At 34.5% G+C, this 21,886-nt stretch overlaps 1 protein-coding gene across 2 annotated transcripts in view; it reads right to left on the bottom strand.

Moving 5' to 3' along the window:
* Window positions 1–430: 430 nt before the first annotated feature.
* LOC138323914 (interferon regulatory factor 2-like) overlaps window positions 431–21,886 on the bottom strand; it is a 34,866-nt gene continuing 13,410 nt past the window's right edge. The window contains exons 1-10 of one of the 2 annotated variants that reach the window (XM_069268849.1): window positions 7,223–7,375; window positions 5,991–6,244; window positions 4,286–4,456; window positions 3,923–4,080; window positions 3,358–3,505; window positions 2,786–2,836; window positions 2,437–2,483; window positions 2,104–2,194; window positions 1,566–1,693; window positions 431–1,295 (exon numbers count right to left, since the gene is read on the bottom strand). In XM_069268849.1, coding sequence (XP_069124950.1) covers window positions 1,269–1,295; window positions 1,566–1,693; window positions 2,104–2,194; window positions 2,437–2,483; window positions 2,786–2,836; window positions 3,358–3,505; window positions 3,923–4,080; window positions 4,286–4,456; window positions 5,991–6,222 — 1,053 coding nt within the window. In that variant the 5' untranslated portion in view covers window positions 6,223–6,244; window positions 7,223–7,375 and the 3' untranslated portion in view covers window positions 431–1,268. Of the gene's footprint in view, window positions 1,296–1,565; window positions 1,694–2,103; window positions 2,195–2,436; window positions 2,484–2,785; window positions 2,837–3,357; window positions 3,506–3,922; window positions 4,081–4,285; window positions 4,457–5,990; window positions 6,245–7,222; window positions 7,376–21,886 lie in introns of those variants that run through there. The other variant, XM_069268848.1, reaches the window with a different exon arrangement.

Below are 21,886 nucleotides of genomic sequence, written 5' to 3' on the forward strand. Positions count from 1 at the left end.
GCTTGAATAGCGTAAACATCAGTCACACTTTAATATAATCGCTCATTTTATTGTTGGTATCGATAAATAGGTTTTTATATCGTGTCATTTTATAAGTCCGCATCAGTGTAATTTAGGCGTATAATGTAGAAAATCTTGTAATTATCTGAATTTGATGTGTAATTTTGTGCATCTGTCAAAATAGCCTTCGGCTTATCTTGCATCTGACTATCTCGTTTTGTATGTGTCAAAACTCTTGTCCCAAAACGGGACTCGCGTTGTTTTCTCTGAAAACTGACGTTACGCTCGAAAACAATCGCATCATAATCAATGCGTAATCTTAAGGGCAGATAACTCTGTAATTTGCAAATATATAATAGACGTAGACAATATGGATGTTCGATTCAACAAAATCTTTCCAAAAGTTAAGAATGATAATGAAAAACACATGTATACTTTGTCGGTTTTATTTAAAAACCTGTCATACATATATATGTAATTGCACATCAATTGCATTGAAGACTAGTGTACAGTTGACACAGTCCCATATTACAATGGTTTAATCACACGTGTATATATATATATGTATGTACAACCATGTAAAATGATTTTGTACATAATGTTTACACCTAGACGATCGGAAGTGCTTATTTACATAATGGTCACATGTAGTTCATCATTATTACTGATGAAAAGGACATAGAGAATTATAAAACAATTTTCCAAAAAACTGTAATAGGTACACGACTGTTATGCTTGCAAAGTTTATAACATCATGCCGATCCTAAAAAAGTAATTGCAAACCAGGCAAGTCTTTAAACACTATATGGTCCTTGTGTTTATGGAGTGACACACCATATATGGAATAATCTTGGTCCAGCCTTGTTTGGTACTGTTGTTTGATGGAGATGATCAGATTCAGTCAGTGGTTAGCATTCGTTCAATAGTATGTCTACCGGGAATAATATTAACACTTTGAACAAGATATACACTGTTTAGCATTTTTGACCAGAAACAAGATGATCACATGACTTACTTGCATATTCATCGGGAATCATTCACAACACATCAGCATTCTTTGAAACGTCATATCGTGGTTACATAAACGTTTGTGATAAGTGAGTGTTAAGAATGCTTAAGACGGCCGTCAGGACATCAAGCAGTCCACATGGGAATAGTACAAGCCAGTGAGAATTCATACTCATGCCTTCAACATAGCACAACCACATTAGTGTCAGGTCAGCAGGGTATAAGTTTGATTATCACAGATAGAAAGAAAAATGCCCAGTTCATAGATTCAGTATGCTGGTGTACACCTGAAAAATATATAAAAAAGGTAATGTATAGAATTTCATAAATGTGATTGACTTGCTAACCATACGTTCACTACTCTTGAAATTGAAAGAATCTTTGCATTTTTGTAGAAAATCCTTTAAATTTTGAACGCTTTCAGGAAAGACAATTTTAGCTTAATTTATACTAAACAAATTCATATTTGCATATTCATATTGAATTTCTTATTGATGTTTATTTTGCATATTTATGTTTAATTTGCATATTCATATCAAAATTTTATTTCGACTTACCGTTTCCTGTTGGATATCAATAGGAATTTGTTCTGTTCTCACAGCATCTGTTTCACACACAACCTGGAACTCCATGAGGGAGGGACTGGAGTTTTGGAGGATTGTGTAAGTAGTTTCTACATCTTCTTCTGCAAATAAAACGTCATCAGTTAATGTGTATCATTTTGTTTAAAACGTCATCAGTTAATGTGTATCATTTTGTTTAAAACGTAATCAGTTTGTCTAGGGGTACTATACTTTGTATGATCTGGCAGTATTAAAAAGTCACCAGTTATAGTGTATCATTATGTTTAAAACGTCATCATTTAATGTGTATCATTTTGTTTAAAACGTCATCATTTTTTACTGTGTTGATGTGATCAAATCATCATCATTAAGTATTTTTGACTTAAAACGTCATCAGTTTGTGCGTATTATTTAAAACGGAGTCATTCCTATCACAATGATTTGTAATACAAACGGTGATTTGTAGTAGAAACGATCATATAAGATACTATTAGTTCATTTGTTAGTCTGTTAAGTGGTACATGGTACCTACCCATTGCAATGTCTGGTACGATTCCAGCTGTCCACATTTCTTCGTTCACAGATATCTGTTCCGATTTGATTACATCTCCTAACAACAACATCTAAGAAAGACAAAAGAAAGATAACCAATAAGAAACAACACACTACACATTTAAAATGATCAATATTCAATAACTTTATTCAGAGCAATTAATTTCATTCAAATAACTAAATAATTATGTTGAAAATTTAATATTTGACTGATTAAGTCTCTGTACATTCTAATATTTAACTGATAAACATTTCTTTGTGAAAACAGGTAGAAGAAATCTTTTTTTATTTCAAATCAAATATTGCAATTTACCTCCACAACTTCTTCGTCTGTCAGAGTACTGCTGGTTGTTGACACAGCTGTAAAAATGAAAAAAAAACTGGTAAAGATTTCTGTTTAGTTTGTATAAAACTAGTCAATATTTCTGTTTAGTTTGTATAAAATTAGAAAACAAATATGTTTAGTCAGTATAAAACTGGTAAAGATTTGTGTTAAGTTTGTATAATACTCGTAAAATAATCTATTTAAATGTATAAAACTGTGAAGAGAACTGCACAAAGATATAATCTGGATTATGAAACAGCTGTATCGAATTTGACATTCAATATTTGAATTGATTGTTCAAAAGTTTTTTATTTATTTTTTTAGTAAACAAACTTACAATCATCTGTTGAATGTTGTTTCTCTAGTCTGGCCTTGATAGGATCGATTTCTGAAATAAAAAAAAAAAAAACCTATAATTAGTCTTTGTTTTATCAATATGTTGTTGGTATGGATACTATCGATCATGATGTATTTTTACTTGCTGGGTTACATAAAGGTGAAAATCAATAAAATTCCATTGATCGTTTCGTCACGTCTAAAAGATGTTAACATAAACGCAGACACAAGTAATCAACATGCATATTTAAAGTGGAGTTGTAATAAAATGCATGTTCCTCAGAAATGTCTCAGTCGAAACCATTTCTTTCGTTCATACTGCAAAAACCTACTTTTAGTGCAGTTATTTTCAGCGCAAAATTCATTAAGAACTTGTAAGCGCAATGCTTATTTCAAAGATTCATAATATTTTCTTCATTAACAAGATATGTAGGAAATCAATTAATTAGCATAATGATTTTTAGCAAAATTTTCTGTCCTGAAAAGCGCTGAAATATTTTTACCACTTAAATACGTAGCATTACAGTATGTTATATTTTAAAAACTTAATTCTCTATTTTATTGTTTCCTTACCTATGTGATAGTCGGGGCAGATTTTGTCAAAGTTAGGGAAATCTCTGTTTTCTGTTTCTGGTCGGATTTCAGGGAGAGACTCTGCGTCAGATGCGGAACACGTCGTTTCATCCCCACTGTCGGACCTGATGGAGGCTGGAGACGCCGACTGCAGCAAGACAAAGGTAAAAAAAACCAGTCAAATTATAATACATACTCGTATATACTGTCTGCTTAAGAAAATGCTTACGACTGCCTATATCTTAATTTTACATCCAGGAAAGCGATTCTAGGTTAAAAAAATGGTAAAAATGATGCCACCTGTTCAACAACGTCTTTTGCAATGGTTTCAAGTCGTTTTGTTTTGGGAAGGGTGCCAGACATTTTTGTCATTTGCCAGTCAAAGGATGTCAAATTATTCTGTCTTTTGCAACATAAAATGGTGTCAACCTAATTATTTTGCAACATTTAATAGTGATCATGACTATTTTTCTTTGTGCCAAACATCTGTCTTTTGCTAATAAATGCTACCCTGGTTGATCGACCCAGTTCATCATTTGGTAATTTGAGCGATGATGACACGTACCATAGACGAGGAAAGATCGTCGACGAAGTCCACGCTGTCTGTATCGTCGCTGTCGCTATCGGAGAATGTGTATCGTCGGTTGGGGATGCGGGTACGCTGAGGTCTGCTCGATTGGCGAACAGGTGACTTTGCTCTAACTTCAATTTCCTCTGTCGACTCTGTAAGAGGACGCAACTCAAATAAGCATCGTTGGGTGTTTAGAGATGACGTTGAAAGTTTGGGCCTGGGCGAGGTACAACTAAATATTTGATAATGAGGTGAATTAATTAAAATACTAAATGTGATGCTTTTAGCTCTAATAATATTTCCATATTCATTCTTTACAACATTCACAGTCGTTGAAAATAAATAAAGAATTCTTACTTGTAACCTTTGTCTTTTTCTCCTCCAAGAAACGGTAGACCTTGAATGCATTCTGGCCCTTCTTAATCCCTTGTTCTTTCACCTCGGCAACATCTGGCAGACTGTTTAACGCGCACCGGAAGTTAGCTTTCCATCTTTTGGGATCGGGAACGTCATTATCCATGTGCTTTCCTGTGTTAAATATACATGTATATCATAACTTCCTTGTTTATTTCCGTTTTGTCGAATATTGTATCAATGTATACAAAACAATTATCTTTGTAAGATGCAAGATAATACACACGATTAAATAGTGTACTTTATATCGGATAAATACATGTGATATCTTCATGATGAGCTAGACTATCTATGTTGTCAAGTCCGCGATATACTTAAAATATACTAAGCAAATGATTAGTTTTTTTTCGTTTTAAGGTTGAAATGGGGAAATTAAAAGAATGTGTCCATGGATGTTTTGATTTCTAGAGTTTTTATTGTTTTATTCTCTTTGTTGTATTTTTTGCTGACTCATGGAATATATTTCATTAATGAAAATAAACAATTTTATTTTTACCTTATTAAGTACTTTGTCTGCTTTTATAAACTATCCATATTAACAATTGTTAGATTTATTCCTTAAACTATCAATTTTTCGGTATTTTTGTTATTCTTTAGTATTTCACCAACCTAATTAATTATCCTTATTTTATGTTTCCCTTGCCCCCTAAGGAGCCCTCCTACTCCAATCTTATATACCGGCCCTGTGCTATGGATAATGTACACTGTATACCTGAATAGGCCCGTGTTCCATATGATTAGTGTATATATCTTTGTTAAGATAATCATTGGACGATTACACCTATATTTTGAAGTCGAATGAACAGTTATTGGCAATACTTCATAACATGTTTTTTAAAAAAATGAACGCAACAAGCGGCATTGGTATTTAACAACTGTCGACAAAGCTTGTATGTTGTATTGAAAACTCTGCCCTACATAAATTCAACAACTACAGAAAAATAAACCTTAAAAGTTTTTCTTCGTAAACAATTTCTATTTTTCTTGACCTCAAAAGTTTTGAAGTCAATTTAAGATATGTTATTAAAATATTCATTTATAACTACCCTGTCTTTGTTAAACCCAATGGGTTTTTAAGTTGCAATTTGAACAGAGAGAATAAACTTTGTCAACAAATATTTTTTTATTGGTATAAACAAATACTCCAGTTTTCCACAATAAGACTATATCAACACTATTGTTTAATTCACAATACTCCATTGTTCTGGCCATAAGTTTTGGATATCAGACGTATACCTATTTCCTAGTGGTCCGTTTTTGTTAACTTTTTTAATTTTAATGACACCGTATACCTATTTCATAGTGGTCCGTTTTTGTTAAGTTTTTAATTATAATGACACAAACACAAAAATAAATCCTTGATTATCTAGAATCGGTAAGAGCTAAGGAAGATGAGTAAGTTTTACTGTTTAATTTGTGTCACAAAGGTTATATAAAATAGCATAATAACATTAAATAATATTATCATAAAATACCATATCTTATAGCATATTTTGTAAACATTAACACATGTTATCATAAAATGGCATATATTACATATCATAGCGTATTTTGTAAACACAAAAATATCATAAATGACATAGTATCACAACATGATACATCATAACATAACATGAACATAATACATACATAACATTTATGTACTAACCTGTATGACGTGCCCATTTCTCGAACAGGTCAGCATCTTTATCAGGATTCCAGCCCTGACGAGCCGCGTGCCTCCACGATATCCTGAATGTTCTCTCTCTCTTGGACAGCCAGGATAGACCGGTGACATTCTCATGGAGCAGAAGATTCATTAGCCATGGCCTCATTTTTTGACGCTCGATTGGTCGAATTGGCCTCCTCATGATCGGCGTTACTTTACGTGATACAACCATTGTCAGAGAACAATTTTCAAACCTGTAGATGATAAAACAAGTCTGCGGTCACAACTATATAATGACAGTGAGTTAACTGCACTGTCGCTTGTATCTTATCTGGCCAATGTACACACGGCCTCATTGTCAACGAGGAAGTAAATTAAAGTCCCACCATTATACGGGTTGGCAATTTACCCAGTTCCAAGTATTGAATTTAATTAGTCTATAAATAGTTTTCGCCTAACTAGAGCAGGTGAGCCTAAACTGTGTGCAGCTAACCGGAACACTGTGTGTATTGCAACAACACACGCAATATATAGAAGTTCGACCAGAATGTAACTGATAAGGGTACTCCGGGTGGGTCATAATGACAAACATCAAAAATAAAAACAGCCACATAAAAGTATGCCTAGGTCAGAATATTTATAGGCTAAATCCTGTTTATCTATAGGCTTAATTGTTTATTTTTAGGTTTATTTATTTGTAGGATGTACACTCTGTGGTGACTATATATGTTTATACTATTTCAATTCGTAAACAACCCATGTTCTTTAGCAGCCTAGCTGTTCGAATAATCTGCAGTCTTTATCAAGTTGACGATAAATTTTCATTTTTTTTTAATTTATTGCAGCAGTTCGTCATAAAAGTATTAAAAAAGTGCTAATTTTCTTGACTCCAGTTGTATTTTTATATGAAATAAAAAATGCAGTTTCCTAACAAAACAATGAAACTGGTTCCATGCAGCTGCTGGAGTAGAAACGTCAATATATATGTATATGAAACTGTCTACATAGATATACAGGCCTATATCTATATAAACATTGCTATTTAATTTCCCGTTTGACGAACTCGTTAAACATAAACAATGCATGGTTGTACGTTTTCAATTTGCACTGATTATTTACTTCCCGGGAGTGTGCAGTTATGCTCTGAAACAAGTAAACAAAACACGATCGTGCTGTCATACACGTAAACAATACAAAAACGTGTTAGAATATACAGGAAATTATTATCCTACCTTTTCCTCAGAAAAACCTTGTCAGTCGCTGACTTAAGTCCTACTTTGGAAAGTCACTCAGTATCAAATACTTGTTTGGATATAAACTGATCACCAATCTGGCCGCGGACCCTAACTTAACAACAGTATTTATACAAATAGCCATGTCATGTGACATCGATTCTGGGAAGTCCTGAGCTTCTCAATACACGTTATCCAGGAATAACCCGATCTATTTATAGATAAGCGGAAATTCTTGCTACTATGAATAAACCTGACACAGTGACTGGAGATTTTGAAATGTTATTTTTGGATAACAAGCAAGGTTTCGTATCAAAGATTTCGAGAGCTGCTGTTTGTTACCGAAGCTCTACTTATTTATAAATATCTCTAGCGTTGAGAATTCCTACGGTTTCGCATTATCATGTTTATAAATAAACCCAGTAAAGTATATATAGGTCAACATCCGATTGCACACGTATACTTCAACTCGAAATAAACGCATATTGTCTAAAAACCTTTTGTTTTGCAATTTCTATTTAAAGTTACAATGTAATGTTCAAGGTTAATCGTTATATTTTTAATGATTCGTAATTTTGATAATGTATTTATGATAAAATTGTAGCTTGTATTTACAAGTGCAACTATATGCATTCAATATATAACACCCATATATAGTTAAACACAATCTAAAGCTCCATTGGATGTGCATATACCTATTAGAATTGATTGCTATATCTGTAATGTTATACCTATATTATCTAAACAGTATTACAGTATGCAATGTAAACATAACTAACGCCCTTTACCCCGCAGTTACGGTATTTACATGTATATACATTATTTACATATTGTGAGGGATAACCAGGTCAATAGATAAAGAGATATACAAAACTTGTTCTCTACATGCGCGCTACTTAAAATACTCTACTTTTTTTCGTTTGATTATTTTTAAAATTCCATGTGGCATGTTATTCACCGATAACAATTGACGTTCAGTTCATAACATAGTCTGGTCACCAGTGTCTAGAGCATTGGGGAAAAATCACTAAAATGTGGCTTTTTATTTTTCTGTACTGCATGTCTGGTTTCAAACTACGAGGAGAAAATCTAGTGAAGAGCTATGCTGAGAAAGTCTTATATACAACATAGGGTCTGGTGGCCAGTGTATTTGAAAGCCTGCTTTACTATCGGCTAGAGAAGCGCCATTCTCGGTACTCCAGGGGTTACTATCACTGAGGTTAAACGGCAGTCATAGTTAGTAACCTCTGGTGCGTCGAGGATAGAGAAGCGCCATGAATTGATAACCGGCGTTCGCAAGTTGCCAGTTTAGGGAACACTGGGTTCTCTTTTTTGTCGCTTGGGGTGTCCTGCTTAGTGTCTTCGAAAGTAAAGTTCACTGAGATAGCACTATAAAACAAATAACTCGAATAAACTCCATGCCTATAAATCATATCTAATACATATCATAGTAGGGCGTCCCGGATCTTTACTTCAAAAGGGATTATTAGGCAAACCAGCCATGCCCAAAAGTAGAGAAATTTTCTCACCTAAAGTTGAAAGATGAAAGTTTCGTGAATATTTCACCCGAAATACGAAGTTTTTTTTTAGCAAACTGCTGAATCCGCTTAACCAAGGATAAAAACAAACGAATGTGTGATGAGTGCGATATTGGAAGAAGACAGTATTTTGTTCAGCCTGTTTGTGTCTCATGCTTAAACTTCCTATTTCATTCCAGGTGCTACTGTCCTGCAGGTACGTATTATAATTGTGCCTGATGTCCCCATTGCTCGTGAAAGGCTACTGAATTTATGATCTTATCTGTTTTTCCCAGTTTCTTTCTTCCTCTTAACATCTTCCTTGACACCGCCTCACATCTGGCCTCGCCCCTATGAGGTTGGCTCTGGGTTCTGTCACCCAACCGAGACACATTGTTCATGCTTAGAGCTCAGCATAAAGAAGTGGGACGACTGGTTTGCCCGTTATCAGTATAATGTGACCTGTTGGGAAATGCTTACTCTGTGTCTCCGGCGGCATGGTTCAGTAAGATAGCACTATAAAAATGCCAATATTTACAACTTTACAAAGATATTGATATCCCACGCATGACAGTCTCCAAAACATAAGAATTTTAAGTCCCACACAATGCATTTTACACATTTGATTGGCCAAGGTTGTTAGTAGGTTTATTATATAATAGTTCTATTAACAACCTGGGTCATTTAAGGACGACCTCCCACGTATGTGGTGACTTGCGTGTGTGAAGTGAAAGTTGCGTGATTTGAGAGCCATTTTTATTCCTTACCTGGTTGGTTGCATGGTTGGTTAGGTTATCATCCTATTAACAGCCAGGGTCATTTTAGGACTCATTGTACATGTATGTGGCATGTTGCGAGTGTGGGGTGCGAGTTGAGTGGTTTTGGAGACTGCTCACTATATTGGTGTTATGAGCGTGAAACTCATGTCATTTTACAGTGCTAACTAACTGAATCATTGTGCAAAGCATATCCCGTCTGGTCACATTATACTGACAAAGGAAAACCAGTCGTCCCACTCCCTTTAAGCTGAGCGCTAAGCAAGAGCAGAAAATCAGAAACTATGTATACCACTGTTATAGATGATGGTGTATATGGGCCATGGGACAATATCTAGTGCCTTCTCAACAGGGGCGAGCGCTCAATTCCAGGCCAAAAGTGATGCGGTGTCAAAGGATACGTTAGGAAGCAGAAAGTTAGTTAGAGTTAGAAAAAAGATAAGACCCATTTAAGTCACCCTTTACTATCATGCAATAAACAATAGCAGAGTTTCGTCCATGTTAACAATATATCATACGTATAAAACTACATTCGAGATAATTTTAATAAAGAAATTTTTTATTAAATAAAAAAGAGTGAAGAAACTATTTATATCCGTACTTGTATACTGTACGTACATGAGTTCTCCGTATCCTGCCGTTTCTAAGTAAGGTGTTTATCGAAAGTCTATGTGTATACACAGTGTACCTAGTGAAGCAACCCGCCGGCTAAAGATGAATCATGATCTCCATCCTTCATTGGCGGGTTGATAAAAATATAGACCCAATTAATTACAACGAGGTCAGCATATAGCTATATGATATTTGAATTTAATGCCGCGGTTTTAAATCCTAGATTTTGAAAGGACATTTAGCAAACTAAAATCTCACTTTAAGAACCCTTGTCCGCTTACATCCGAGCCATCGAAAGTGATATGTACAAATGTATATAAGTTATATACAAGGATTAGCTCCCCAAAACGATAAGTGGGCTACGCGGAAGTTTAACTCTTTCGTAAAAAAAAGCATAGAAATTAAACAAGTATATGATAATCTGTAGGTGAATCTAAATGCTACGCCTCGAGCGGCGTATGAAAAACTTGTTTCGTAATTTATGCAAAATTAATACATTTTTATATATAATTTAACGAACTAATTAACTGGATCATTAATGCGGGGATGTTGTGTCTATAACAATAAAACAAAACAGGTGATCACTCTTGAAAACACTGCTGGTAGAGTTAAAACAAGGGTCATGTGCGTAACGAAATATTTTGCATGGTAATTAGAAGAATGGAAGTAAGATATTTTATTAAAAGCCTAGTTTGCCGGAGAGATTCGTTCGGTTTGATCCTGTTAACAAAATGCCGAACAATATACCCCACCCAGTCACATCATACTGACAACGGGCAACATACATTTAAGATTAACTTCAATTAACAGCCAGGGTCATGTAAGGACGGCCTCCTATGCGGTGCGTGTTTGGAGAAAGCGGTATGTTCGTGTTGTGTCTTCTTGCATAGTTTCTTGACCTTTTTATAGTGCTATAAGCACTAGTGATATAAGTACTGAAGCATGCCACCGGAGATTCCAAACAACACACCCCACCCGGTCACATTATACTGACAACGGGCGAACCAGTCGTCCCATTCCCTATCAATTAAGCATACTGACCGATTGACCACATAGAGTATATTGGTTTGGTTTTGATTTGATATTACTTTATGTTTGAAATAACACTTACTTTAGGGTCATTTAAATACGAGCTTCCAAATATACGATACGTGTGCTGCATACGGTTGTGTTTTGGGAGGCTGCAGTAACATTCGTGTTATGTATCCTGTAAATGATAAAAAGGCTGATCTATATTCCAAAAGACATCGAGCTGCACACCCAACCGGTGAGTGTATGTTCTTGTGTGTGTGTGTGTGTTTTTTTTTTTTTTTTTTTTTTTTTTTTTTTTTTTTCTTTTTTTTTCATAAAGGAAACCATAACCTACATGACACTGAAACATACCAACTAACCAATCACCTTATGATTCTTCATTGTAGATGTCGGGTATAAAAAGGAACATAACGCCGTTTACACAAAGGTTGAAGGGAGGGTTAAAAGCAAAAAGTGAAGTAATAGGCAAAAAAATTAAGAAAACATTGACATTCAGAGATAAAATCAATATAATTCTTAATTTAATTCTCGATTATTATTTGGCGGCAGTAGTTTGTGTAGCTTTTGTTTGATGAAAGTTACAAATGTACCTCACTTTTCATGCCGAACATTTCAATAAAAAGGTTTTAAAACCTAGAAGTAGTGAATACGATAGGTTATAATTAATTGGAATAGTTGTATAGTGTAATATTTAAACGAAATAAAACAAATCTCAGAATTACGACTATGACGTCAAAAGAGTCAATAGATCGAAATTATTATTTAATCATCATTCAGATTGTCGTGATTTGCAAGACAATACACTAGAAGTTAATCTTGCTGGCATCAAGAGCATTTAACTTAAAAATGAGAACGATCTGAGATTTATTAACGGAATTAGCTTTGATGTACTAATACGTTATCTTAATTGACTTGTATTTGTTTTGATTATAACGAACAGTAAAGTTTTAGTATCAACTGTTATGTTTAGCAGGAGAAAACGAACTCAGATTTGATAATATTAGTGTTGATGAAGTAATCTTTTTTTTTTAAATTCAGAAGCGTAAATATATCTGATTAAAATGTTCAATATGGAGAAATGGATACACATTTGAAAATAACAGTGATTTACATTTCTATTAACAAGTATAGACATTTTCGATACCCATATTATATGAGATTTTATTGTGTCAAAAGCTGATATGGTTGTACATTTGCAATATATGCATGAAATGGCGAAGTCTGTAAATAAATACAATACAATAAGAGATATACGTGGCACCTTACATAAATATTTTTTTAATTTATATTGATTGATGGTAGTGTAGATCATTTGTTCACTGTACATCCTCGATACTCCAAGGGTTCCGATAACTTACAGTCTCTACACATCGTAAGTGATCGGTACCCCTGGAGTATCGAGGATGTTCACTGTAGAACGGTACAACTTATTAGGTATAGCGACTACCACTAAAAGTGCGGATAATTCTAAGAAAATGAATTCTTAGTAATCCGTCTTTTCTTAGTATAGCATAAACATCGAAAGTTGCCGTGTGTTGGCGGTTAGCCTAGTAATGTAAACTACATACGGCATGATCGTGGTTAATGGTCGTGGTTCATGGTGGTAGTTCATGGTCGTGGTTCATGGTCGTGGTTCGTTGTCATCGATTTCTTATAAGGAGTCATATATAAAAAATATGTAACCAAATATTAACTTTGTATCTAATGAAGCCGTCATTGAAGTAAGGTTTAACTATAGGACGTTAATTAATATAAATCCGAACCAAGCCAAACACGTGGTCTATTTAGGCGCAAATGCCGTCGGCGTGAACATCGTACGATAAACGTTATCTCCATACATTTCTTCGCCACGTTCTTGTTAAAGATAAGATCGCTTGATCGCGATGTGCGATATTGTAGTTTCTGAGAATGATTGGTTTGTTTTGGTAATGTCCTATCTACATAAAATGTTAAATTATGCTCTATATGCTACATGTTGCGTGTTTGGATTATGTCTGTAGGAGAATGATGTTGTGCCTCCTTGAGGTATTGAAAAGTGAATTCATAGTGCTATCTCACTGAAACAAAGACGCCGAACAGCAGACCCCATCCAATCACATTACACTGAATACGACAAATCAGTCGTTAGAAAGGCACACAACGAATGATTGGTTACTTGACGCGGTTTCACGTCCTAATAACAGCCTGGATAATTTAAGGATGGTCTCACCCTGTTGTGTGTGAATGTCTGTATCGTTTTTGGAAGCTGCGGTATATCTACTTGTGTTGTGTCTCTTTGCAATAGTGGAAACTATTATTTTTATAGTGCTATCACACTGAAGCAAAAACCCCATCCAGTCATATTACACTGACTAGGAACGAATCAGTCGTTAGAAAGGCACACAACGAATGATTGGTTACTTGATGGGGTTTCACGTCTTAATAACAGCCTGGATCATAGAAGGTTGGTCTCATCCTGTTGTGTGTGTGTTAATGTCTGTATCGCTTTTGGAGGCTGCGGTATAGTCGTGTTGAGTCTAGTGGAAACCATTATCTTTTTATAGTTCTATTTCACTGAAGCATGCAGCTGGAGACAAACATTAACAAACCCTTTCAAAAAGAAGAAATGCTGTTTCGAAATTGAATTGGAAATTGTCTTAAGAAAGAAACAAATAATATCTGGTAAATCCAATACCTTTCACACAAAGGTAAAAGGAGAGAAGAGCTCAAAGCAAAAACGGAGACCTATGTTATGAAGAATAAAGTCGATAAGAAGGAAAGGAGAATTTTTTTCATGTAAATTCTCTTAAAATTAGGGGATATGATTTTAATCTTACGTACGGTGTCTGCACACACAACTACACAGGTAAGATGTGATTTTAATCAGACGTGATCCTGGACCGATTACGTGACGGTCTTAGATTACAAAATGTATTACCTAACTGAGTAAATACTTCGATAGTCTTGTCAGGTTATAGGGCTATTTTATTTACACACAGTGTATTTTATTGATCTCTATGTTATAACACATGTGGCGTACTCTCTCAATTTTCCTCAGATATCGGGGTATTTTATCTATACACCAAAACATCATATCTGTCCCCATGCCTCTGTGATCTTTCCGTTGGTAATTTAAGTAGACTAGGAAGTAGATATGAATCAATACAAAAAACGATAGCCGCGTTAAATATTGACTTCTTTAAAATTTGACTTAAATAATCGGTACAATGTTTCTGACATAAAACCACTAGCCGTCCATCTGCAGGTAGGGCGCTTGAATTGTACCTGCTGCCCCTATTGCATGTCGAAAAAGGTGACTAAATTTAGGATATTATCTTTTCTCTCCTTCCTACCTGACTTTATTCTTCCTAAAGTCTCGCTTGACACCGCCTCATGTTTTGCCTTCGGTTGAGCGCTCGCCCCTGTGAGGTAGGCTCTGGGTTTTGTCCCCTGGCCGAGACACCAAAGACTTTAAAAGTGGTAGTTTCTGCTCCTGCTTAGCGCTTATAAACGGGTGGGTTGTGTTGTTTGGCGTCTTCGGCAGCGTTCTTCAGTGATATAGCACTATAAAAAGGGCAACAGTTCCAATATACCAGAAGACACAACACAAACATACCGAAGTCCCGCAAAACACACATCTCGCACTACATACACGCTACACACAGCATATATGGAAGGTGGTCCTTACATGGCCCTGTCTGTTAATAGGACGTTAATTAATCAATCAAACAAATGGACTTCGAGTTCAAAACCTATGTGAGACAAGTGCCAGCTAGGTACTAACCTTAGGTTAGTAGTTTTCTTCAGTTATTTCTTTCACCTCCAAAACATGGCACGTCCTCAAATAACTTTGGATTTAAAATGAAAAAAAATATGTTGGATTGTATTTCTTTCTACTGCATAACTTTTTGAGTTGAACGTTCGCCTCTGTGAGAAAGGTCGCTATGGGTTTTGTACCCTGGCCGGGACACACAACACTATAGTCTCAAAATAAAGGCAGTGGGACGACTGGTTTGTCTGTTGTCAGTATAATATGTTAAAATTTTGTATAATCCATGTGTTGTATTGTAAAATTGTTACGAGTTTCATGATTTCACGGAGACACGACACAATATACCACAGCCCCCCAAAAACATACAGTCTTTTACACACGCATTGCATAAGGAGGAGACCTTAGATGTTAATATGACATTAAACTTAACAAAGTGATTTATAAAAATCAAATATTTTGTTCAAATATCGCACACATTTTACAACATATATTTACATAAGCAATATAAAGACACTTAGTAAAATATGCCCAGCCATGTTTGGCTTGGACAACATATATAGGTCAGATGATGGGCGAAGTGCAAGAGTGACTGGGCAAATCAGATTGGTTCGCTGTATATAGTCCCCATCATTCTAAGAATGACAGACTATGTGAAAAAATATGTCAATACTGTGTAGACATCAATTATGAATTAAGAATGTTTTATCACCTGATCTAGAGGAGCTATTTATGGCACCACCGCTAAGAATCATGGGTAAAATATCTAGGCTAAACTTCACCCATGAACTGTCGTAATACAACAATGATTCATTACATTATAACTATACACGTAAAGTCCACAGCTATCTGTGTTTACTATTTAAAGACTGCAATGTATGTCGATCCGAATAGAGATTCTAAGAAATAGATTTCTCAGTATTCTAATTTTTTCTTAGTATGGCAATCCGTGTAAGCCTGCTATATCGCTTTCCGAAAGTCTGAGTGTACTGTGTGTAAGGAAAATCGATGGATGATGATGCTCATCGTTGGTGTATTGGTCACAACAGGATCATGTGTGGTTAAATCGTAATCTTGTACTACCGGAACATAATTATTTGATTTCACATACATGTTTTTTGGGTTTTTTGTTTTAGGTCACCTGAGACGAAGTCTCAAGTGACCTATTCTAATCGCCTTTTGTCCGTCGTCGTGCGGTGTGCGTCGTGCGTCGTCCGTCGTGTGTTCGTAAACAATTTACATTTTCGACTTCTTCTCAAAAACCGCTGAAGCAATTTCAATGAAATTTTGCACAAACCTTCTAAGGCATAAGGCCAATCAAAATTGTGAATTATATGACCCCCACCCCCCAGGGGGCTGTGGGAGGGGCCAAAAGGGGTAAAATTGACTAAAATTTCAAAAATCTTCTCCTCCACTCACAGATGTGGTAGAATCAAATACTCTTCATAGATAGAAAGGTCTCAAGGCCCTCTACAAAAATTGTGAATTATATGACCCTGGGGTCTCAGGTTTCCCCCTGGGGAGGGGGTTAAGTTTACTATAGTTTATATAGTGAAAACACATTTTGGAGCATTATTTGGTCATTTATAATAGAAAATTAGTCAAATGTTGTCAGAATTATCCCTATGAAATGGCCATTGAATCCTATTAACAAATTTTCCATGACTGACCCCCAGGGGCCTTAGGGGCGGGGCCAAAAGGGGTCAAATAGGCTAAAACTTCAAAAATCTTCTTCTGAAATTCTGGAACTGGTAGAATCAAATACTCTACATAGATGGAAAGGTCTTAAGGTCATTTACAAAAATTGTGAATTATATGACCCTGGGGTCTCATGTTTCCCCTTGGGGAGGGGGTCAAGTTAACTGTAGTTTATATAGTAGAAAAACACATATATGAAAGTTTTTAGCTTATTTTTCATAGGAAATTAGTAAAACTGGGTTAGAATGTTTAGCCTGGGATAGCATTTTATCGTCATAACCATATTGATCCTGGCTGACCTCCAGGGGCCTTAGGGGCGGGGCCAAAAAAGGGTCAAATAGGCTAAAACTTCAAAAATCTTCTTCTGAATTCACAGATTTGATGGAACCTGATACTCTTCATAGATTGGAAGGTCTTAAGGCCCTTTACAAAAATTGTGAATCTCATCGCCCTGGGATCTCAGATTTTCCCCTGGGTAGAGCGTCAAATTTACTATAGTTTTATATAGGAAAAACATATTTATGACCATTATTTGCTTTGTTTTCATTGGAAATTAGTCAAACTGGGTTAGAATTATTAGCCTGAAATAGAATTTAACACCATATCCATATTTGTCCAGGCTTCAGGCTGATCCCCGGGGCCAGAGGGGCGGGGCCAAAAGGATTCAAATAGGCTAAAACTTCAAAAATCTTATTCTGAATTCACAGATTTGATGGATCTAAATAATCTTCAAAGATTAAAAAGTGAAATTTATGAAATGACTGACACTGACTGACTTCTTATTTGGTTTTGTTGTTTAACATTGGCAAAGCAAATTGGAATTTTAAGCATAAGGTTTGGTAACATAATACACAATCAAAATGAAAAACAAAACAAAAAATAAAAACAATTCTGAAAGGTTCAACTTTAAAGTTTATTCTAATTCGTAAATACTTTTTACAGATTTGAACCAACTTTGCAATGCTTTTCTGTAGCAGCACACAGGTGACCGTCAAGGCCTCTTGGGCCTCTTGTTTTGTTTTTTTGTTTCTAGCTTCTGATTACTGAAAAAGATAAAATATTTTCAGAAGTATTACGAAATATTTATTAACTCTTTAATACCATTTACAAAAGAAAGAAACCCAACGAATAATCAATACATACAAATGTAGACAATAATTGAAATTCCCCGTTGTATTTTACTGTAGTGTATAATGTATACAGCATGTATTACATTAATCTCCATTGCAAGCATCGATTGTAACGACATTATATTGTAAGTGAGATTGACCCCGTTTTCTCTGAAAAATATGACGTTATGGCGTCACAAACATGAGTCACTATCAATACCTATTCGCATGAGAAAATATCTCAAAACTCAGATGGAATTGTTTATGTAACGGGAAGATATTTAAAAAAGACATATGATCTAAAAAATTTTATGTAAAAGGGAAGATTTTTAAAAGACAGCTCATCTATAAATTGATATAGAATAATAATGTAGTACTGGTTTGTCGTTGGACATTTAAATACCGCCTTGTGTCGGCACTATTTAGTGCACTTATTATATTACAAAAAGGTTCAAAGTACATTTAATCAAGACAGTCGAACGTCTATTGCAGATAATTACCTCATTCACCCCTATAATTCTACAATGAGTAATTCTTGTATTTGTGATAGAAGAGTCTAAATGCGTCTACAGGGGTAAACGTTTTAAAAAAAAACCAACAAAACATTGTAGGTTTATCGGCTCCGCTTTAAGTAAATACCTTTGTGTGAGGTGTATCATATACTGAATTTAAAAATAGTGTGAAATAATAATTTATTTCATGTAAAAAAAAAATTTGAAGATACTGTTAATGACTATGTTTAGGGAATCATTTGGACTAGATGAAAATTACTATACATAATAATATATTTTGTAGTTGCATTGTGGAAGAAATTTAAGTGGCTCACGATACAAACCGGAACAAATAACCTTATTTCTATATGTATTAATCAATTGTTTATGACGTTGCAGATTATTTAGTGGAAGATATTTAAATATCTGTCAATGATAGTCTGCTGAAATTTTACTGTCACCAAATCGATTGGTAAAGAATTGTATTCTCTGTCAGTCAGATATAGTACTAAATACCTACGAGTATGTTGACAGGACAACATTCCTGAACTGTATAGGATTCGTTAACTTATAATTCCTAATATGGAAGTACTAGAAATATAAATTTTAAGGGAGGCTTCTGAACCTGGGAATACTCCTTCAAGTCTGTAATGCTTTCCGATGGGCAATTTTAAGTCAAGGAATTCCTTGAAGTTCAGAAATGTGGCGCCAGATATATTACTGAGTCGATATTTCATTATTCATATATTTTTCATCACATACCCACATCAAAGCTTCTTATCAATCGACGTGACTATATGAATGGGATAGGTATATTTGTGTTGTCTCAAAACAATATATTTTGACTCGTTAGAGTAGCAGAATTGATGAATTAAGGAAATAACCATGAACTAAAATTTTCTACTTCAGGTTCATGAATTGAGCAAAAATCAAATGAAAAGTTTGTAAACAACTGCTCTGTTTACAAATATACCCAGGGGTTACAATCACTTATTATCCCGTGACCGATTGTGTTGGGATCAAAGTGACCGAAACCCATATATGTATAGCGTGGATGTCACATCGAGTAATTTCACTACTATTTTGGTGCAAATAATTCATATGAGAAATAGACTAAAACTCTGAAGCTTACTTTTTATATTCTTCATACTTACATGGACGACTTAATACCATTTATTATTGTCTTAATATATGTCTTACTTGTATTTATAATATAATTTGTCATAAATTAAAATATATTTACCGTATACGGTTATATGGTACATTTTTGTGGGGATGATATTTTTCGCAATTTCGTTTTGGTTGCGAAAATTAAGTTAGCGAAAAATATAAATACATGTAGCTTATATCTACAGCTACCGACTATGATGAGTCGCAAAATTTCGTTTCATTATAATTCAACATTTCTGTTATAAGTTAAAATTACGATATTCTGACCCCGGGAATCACATATCGCGAAATGACCGGTCATAAGGTAATAACAGTATATAGAGTTTGTAAAAAAAGTATCTTAAAAACGTTAAAAACTAAAACAATTGCTAATGTGAAACTAAGAAGTATTTCATCTTGACATGAATGCATTGTACAGTGTATTTGAAAAGCAAATAGCAAAACAAATATGCTTTTCCAAGCTTTTTTGCAACCGTCGCTGCTCTTTAGGGGATCTATTTACAGGTACATTGTATATCTTGGTCACAACAACAGTTTATTACGTCAACTACGACCTTGACTTTACTTTGTCTGTCAGTTATTTACTTGTATTAAATATGTTTGAACATTTCAGAAAATTCACATTGTGCATTACGAAATATGAACTTCTAATAGGTAGACGTAATTGCAGTTTTATATGGTAGTTATTTGAAATGTTGTTTCTTATTCTCGCACGCTGCTTTGGATTAGAGATTAAACGAAGATATGAACATATTTGAAACATTGCCAAAACGGAAAAGGGTGTTCATAATTCGGTTGTCGCATCGACAAAAATACCTGTTAAGTACATTACACATGATAGCATACTTTTTGCACAGTATGATTTCCAGGTAGTCTTTTGTGACTGCTTACTAAGCAAATCCAAGGCCGTCTTTTATTCAAGATGTATAAATAGAATAAGCATGTTATTGTCGTTCGATTTAAACACGTGTATATTTGATGACTCCGTACACAATGGTAGATATTTATATATTACACCGGTTCATGTGTTTTAACATTCCGCCATAATTAAGAACAATGGAACCCTGATATGGTGCTAATATGGTGAATTGCCAAATCACAGGCTATATGACATAATGTAGATAATATATCAGCGATTTTTTACATGGTATCTTTAAAGTTAGCAGATTTCCTTTACACTTTTAGAATATACAGGTTTACTTCAAAGTTTTAACTGTTTGCTTAATGATAATTTAGCAGTAACTTGATCAAATTATTGTTAATAACTGTATGTCAAATGGTTTCAATTTTACTTGATCAAACATGAACACCATCTTCCTTTACCCAACCCCTGCAAAAACACCATCTTCCTTTACCCAACCCCTGCACCCCTTCCCTTTTCTACCCTTACACTGATAACTTATAGTAAATATAATCAGTACTTCCGATAACTTGTATATTATATATATGGAGACGGGTTAATATAAGTACATTGTACTTGTTTCCGAATCCAACCTCTCATGACATCATATGTATTTTGCACTGTACCCTCATTGAATAAATATTGTCTAAACTAAAAGGTAAGACTGCCTGTTATTGTTGCCCTCATAACTAATCAAAGTCTTTTCTATTGGAATGGAATTAGTTGAGTTACTGGCAACTTAGGCAAAATAAAATAGTGCAAAAAAAGCAACACAAAAAAAAAACCAAAAAAACAAAAAACAAAATAAAACGTGTCGCTCGCTCGGATAACGTAAATATGTTTATTAGTATGCTCATTTTAAAGATATATATTTTTAGCAAATAGGTTGATATTTTATACGTAAGAATATGCTACTAAACATTTGATAATAAAGTAGGGAAATGCTTTCAAGGAAAATCGAGTTGGAGATATTTATCAGAATTTGTTTTCTCCAAATTCAACCAAAGGACTGTTTGTTTGCTAAAACAGTCTTCTAACCATGTACAAAGTTCCTATTAGCCTGTAGTAAGTAGATGTTGATTTTATTTTTTGTTAAATGTCGCTATATGTACAATATTTGTGTGATATAATTTACCGCCGACATTGGCATTTCAAGGTTAAAGAAACATCAACATTCGCTGTAATAAAGCAAAATTTAGTCAAACAAATGGTAGGAGTATCTGTTATAGAGTTATACGTAATTTGGTATGATAAATGTGATATGCGCGACTGAGTTTTTATCCTGAAGCATACATTTTCGTATATTTTGCAGAATTTTCCAATTAGCGCAATAATTTAAGCTTGCTGAGTCATCGCTTTATCGTGTGTCATCGTCGGAAACTCACGAGTCATCGCTCTATTGCGTTACAAAAAATAGAGCAGTGACTCTTTGGTTTCCGACGAGGTTTTCATACAGAAACATACACATATGTTTTATGTACAATGGGATTCGGCACAAGTTTTATGACTTACGATATATACTAGTTAACAATTGATCAATATACTTTTGTTCAACTATATATATATATTAGACTAGTAATTCCTATGTAGCACAGAAACTTAAAATAAAA

The sequence above is a fragment of the Argopecten irradians genome, chromosome 5 (assembly GCF_041381155.1).
Source record: "Argopecten irradians isolate NY chromosome 5, Ai_NY, whole genome shotgun sequence".
Classification (NCBI taxonomy): domain Eukaryota; kingdom Metazoa; phylum Mollusca; class Bivalvia; order Pectinida; family Pectinidae; genus Argopecten; species Argopecten irradians.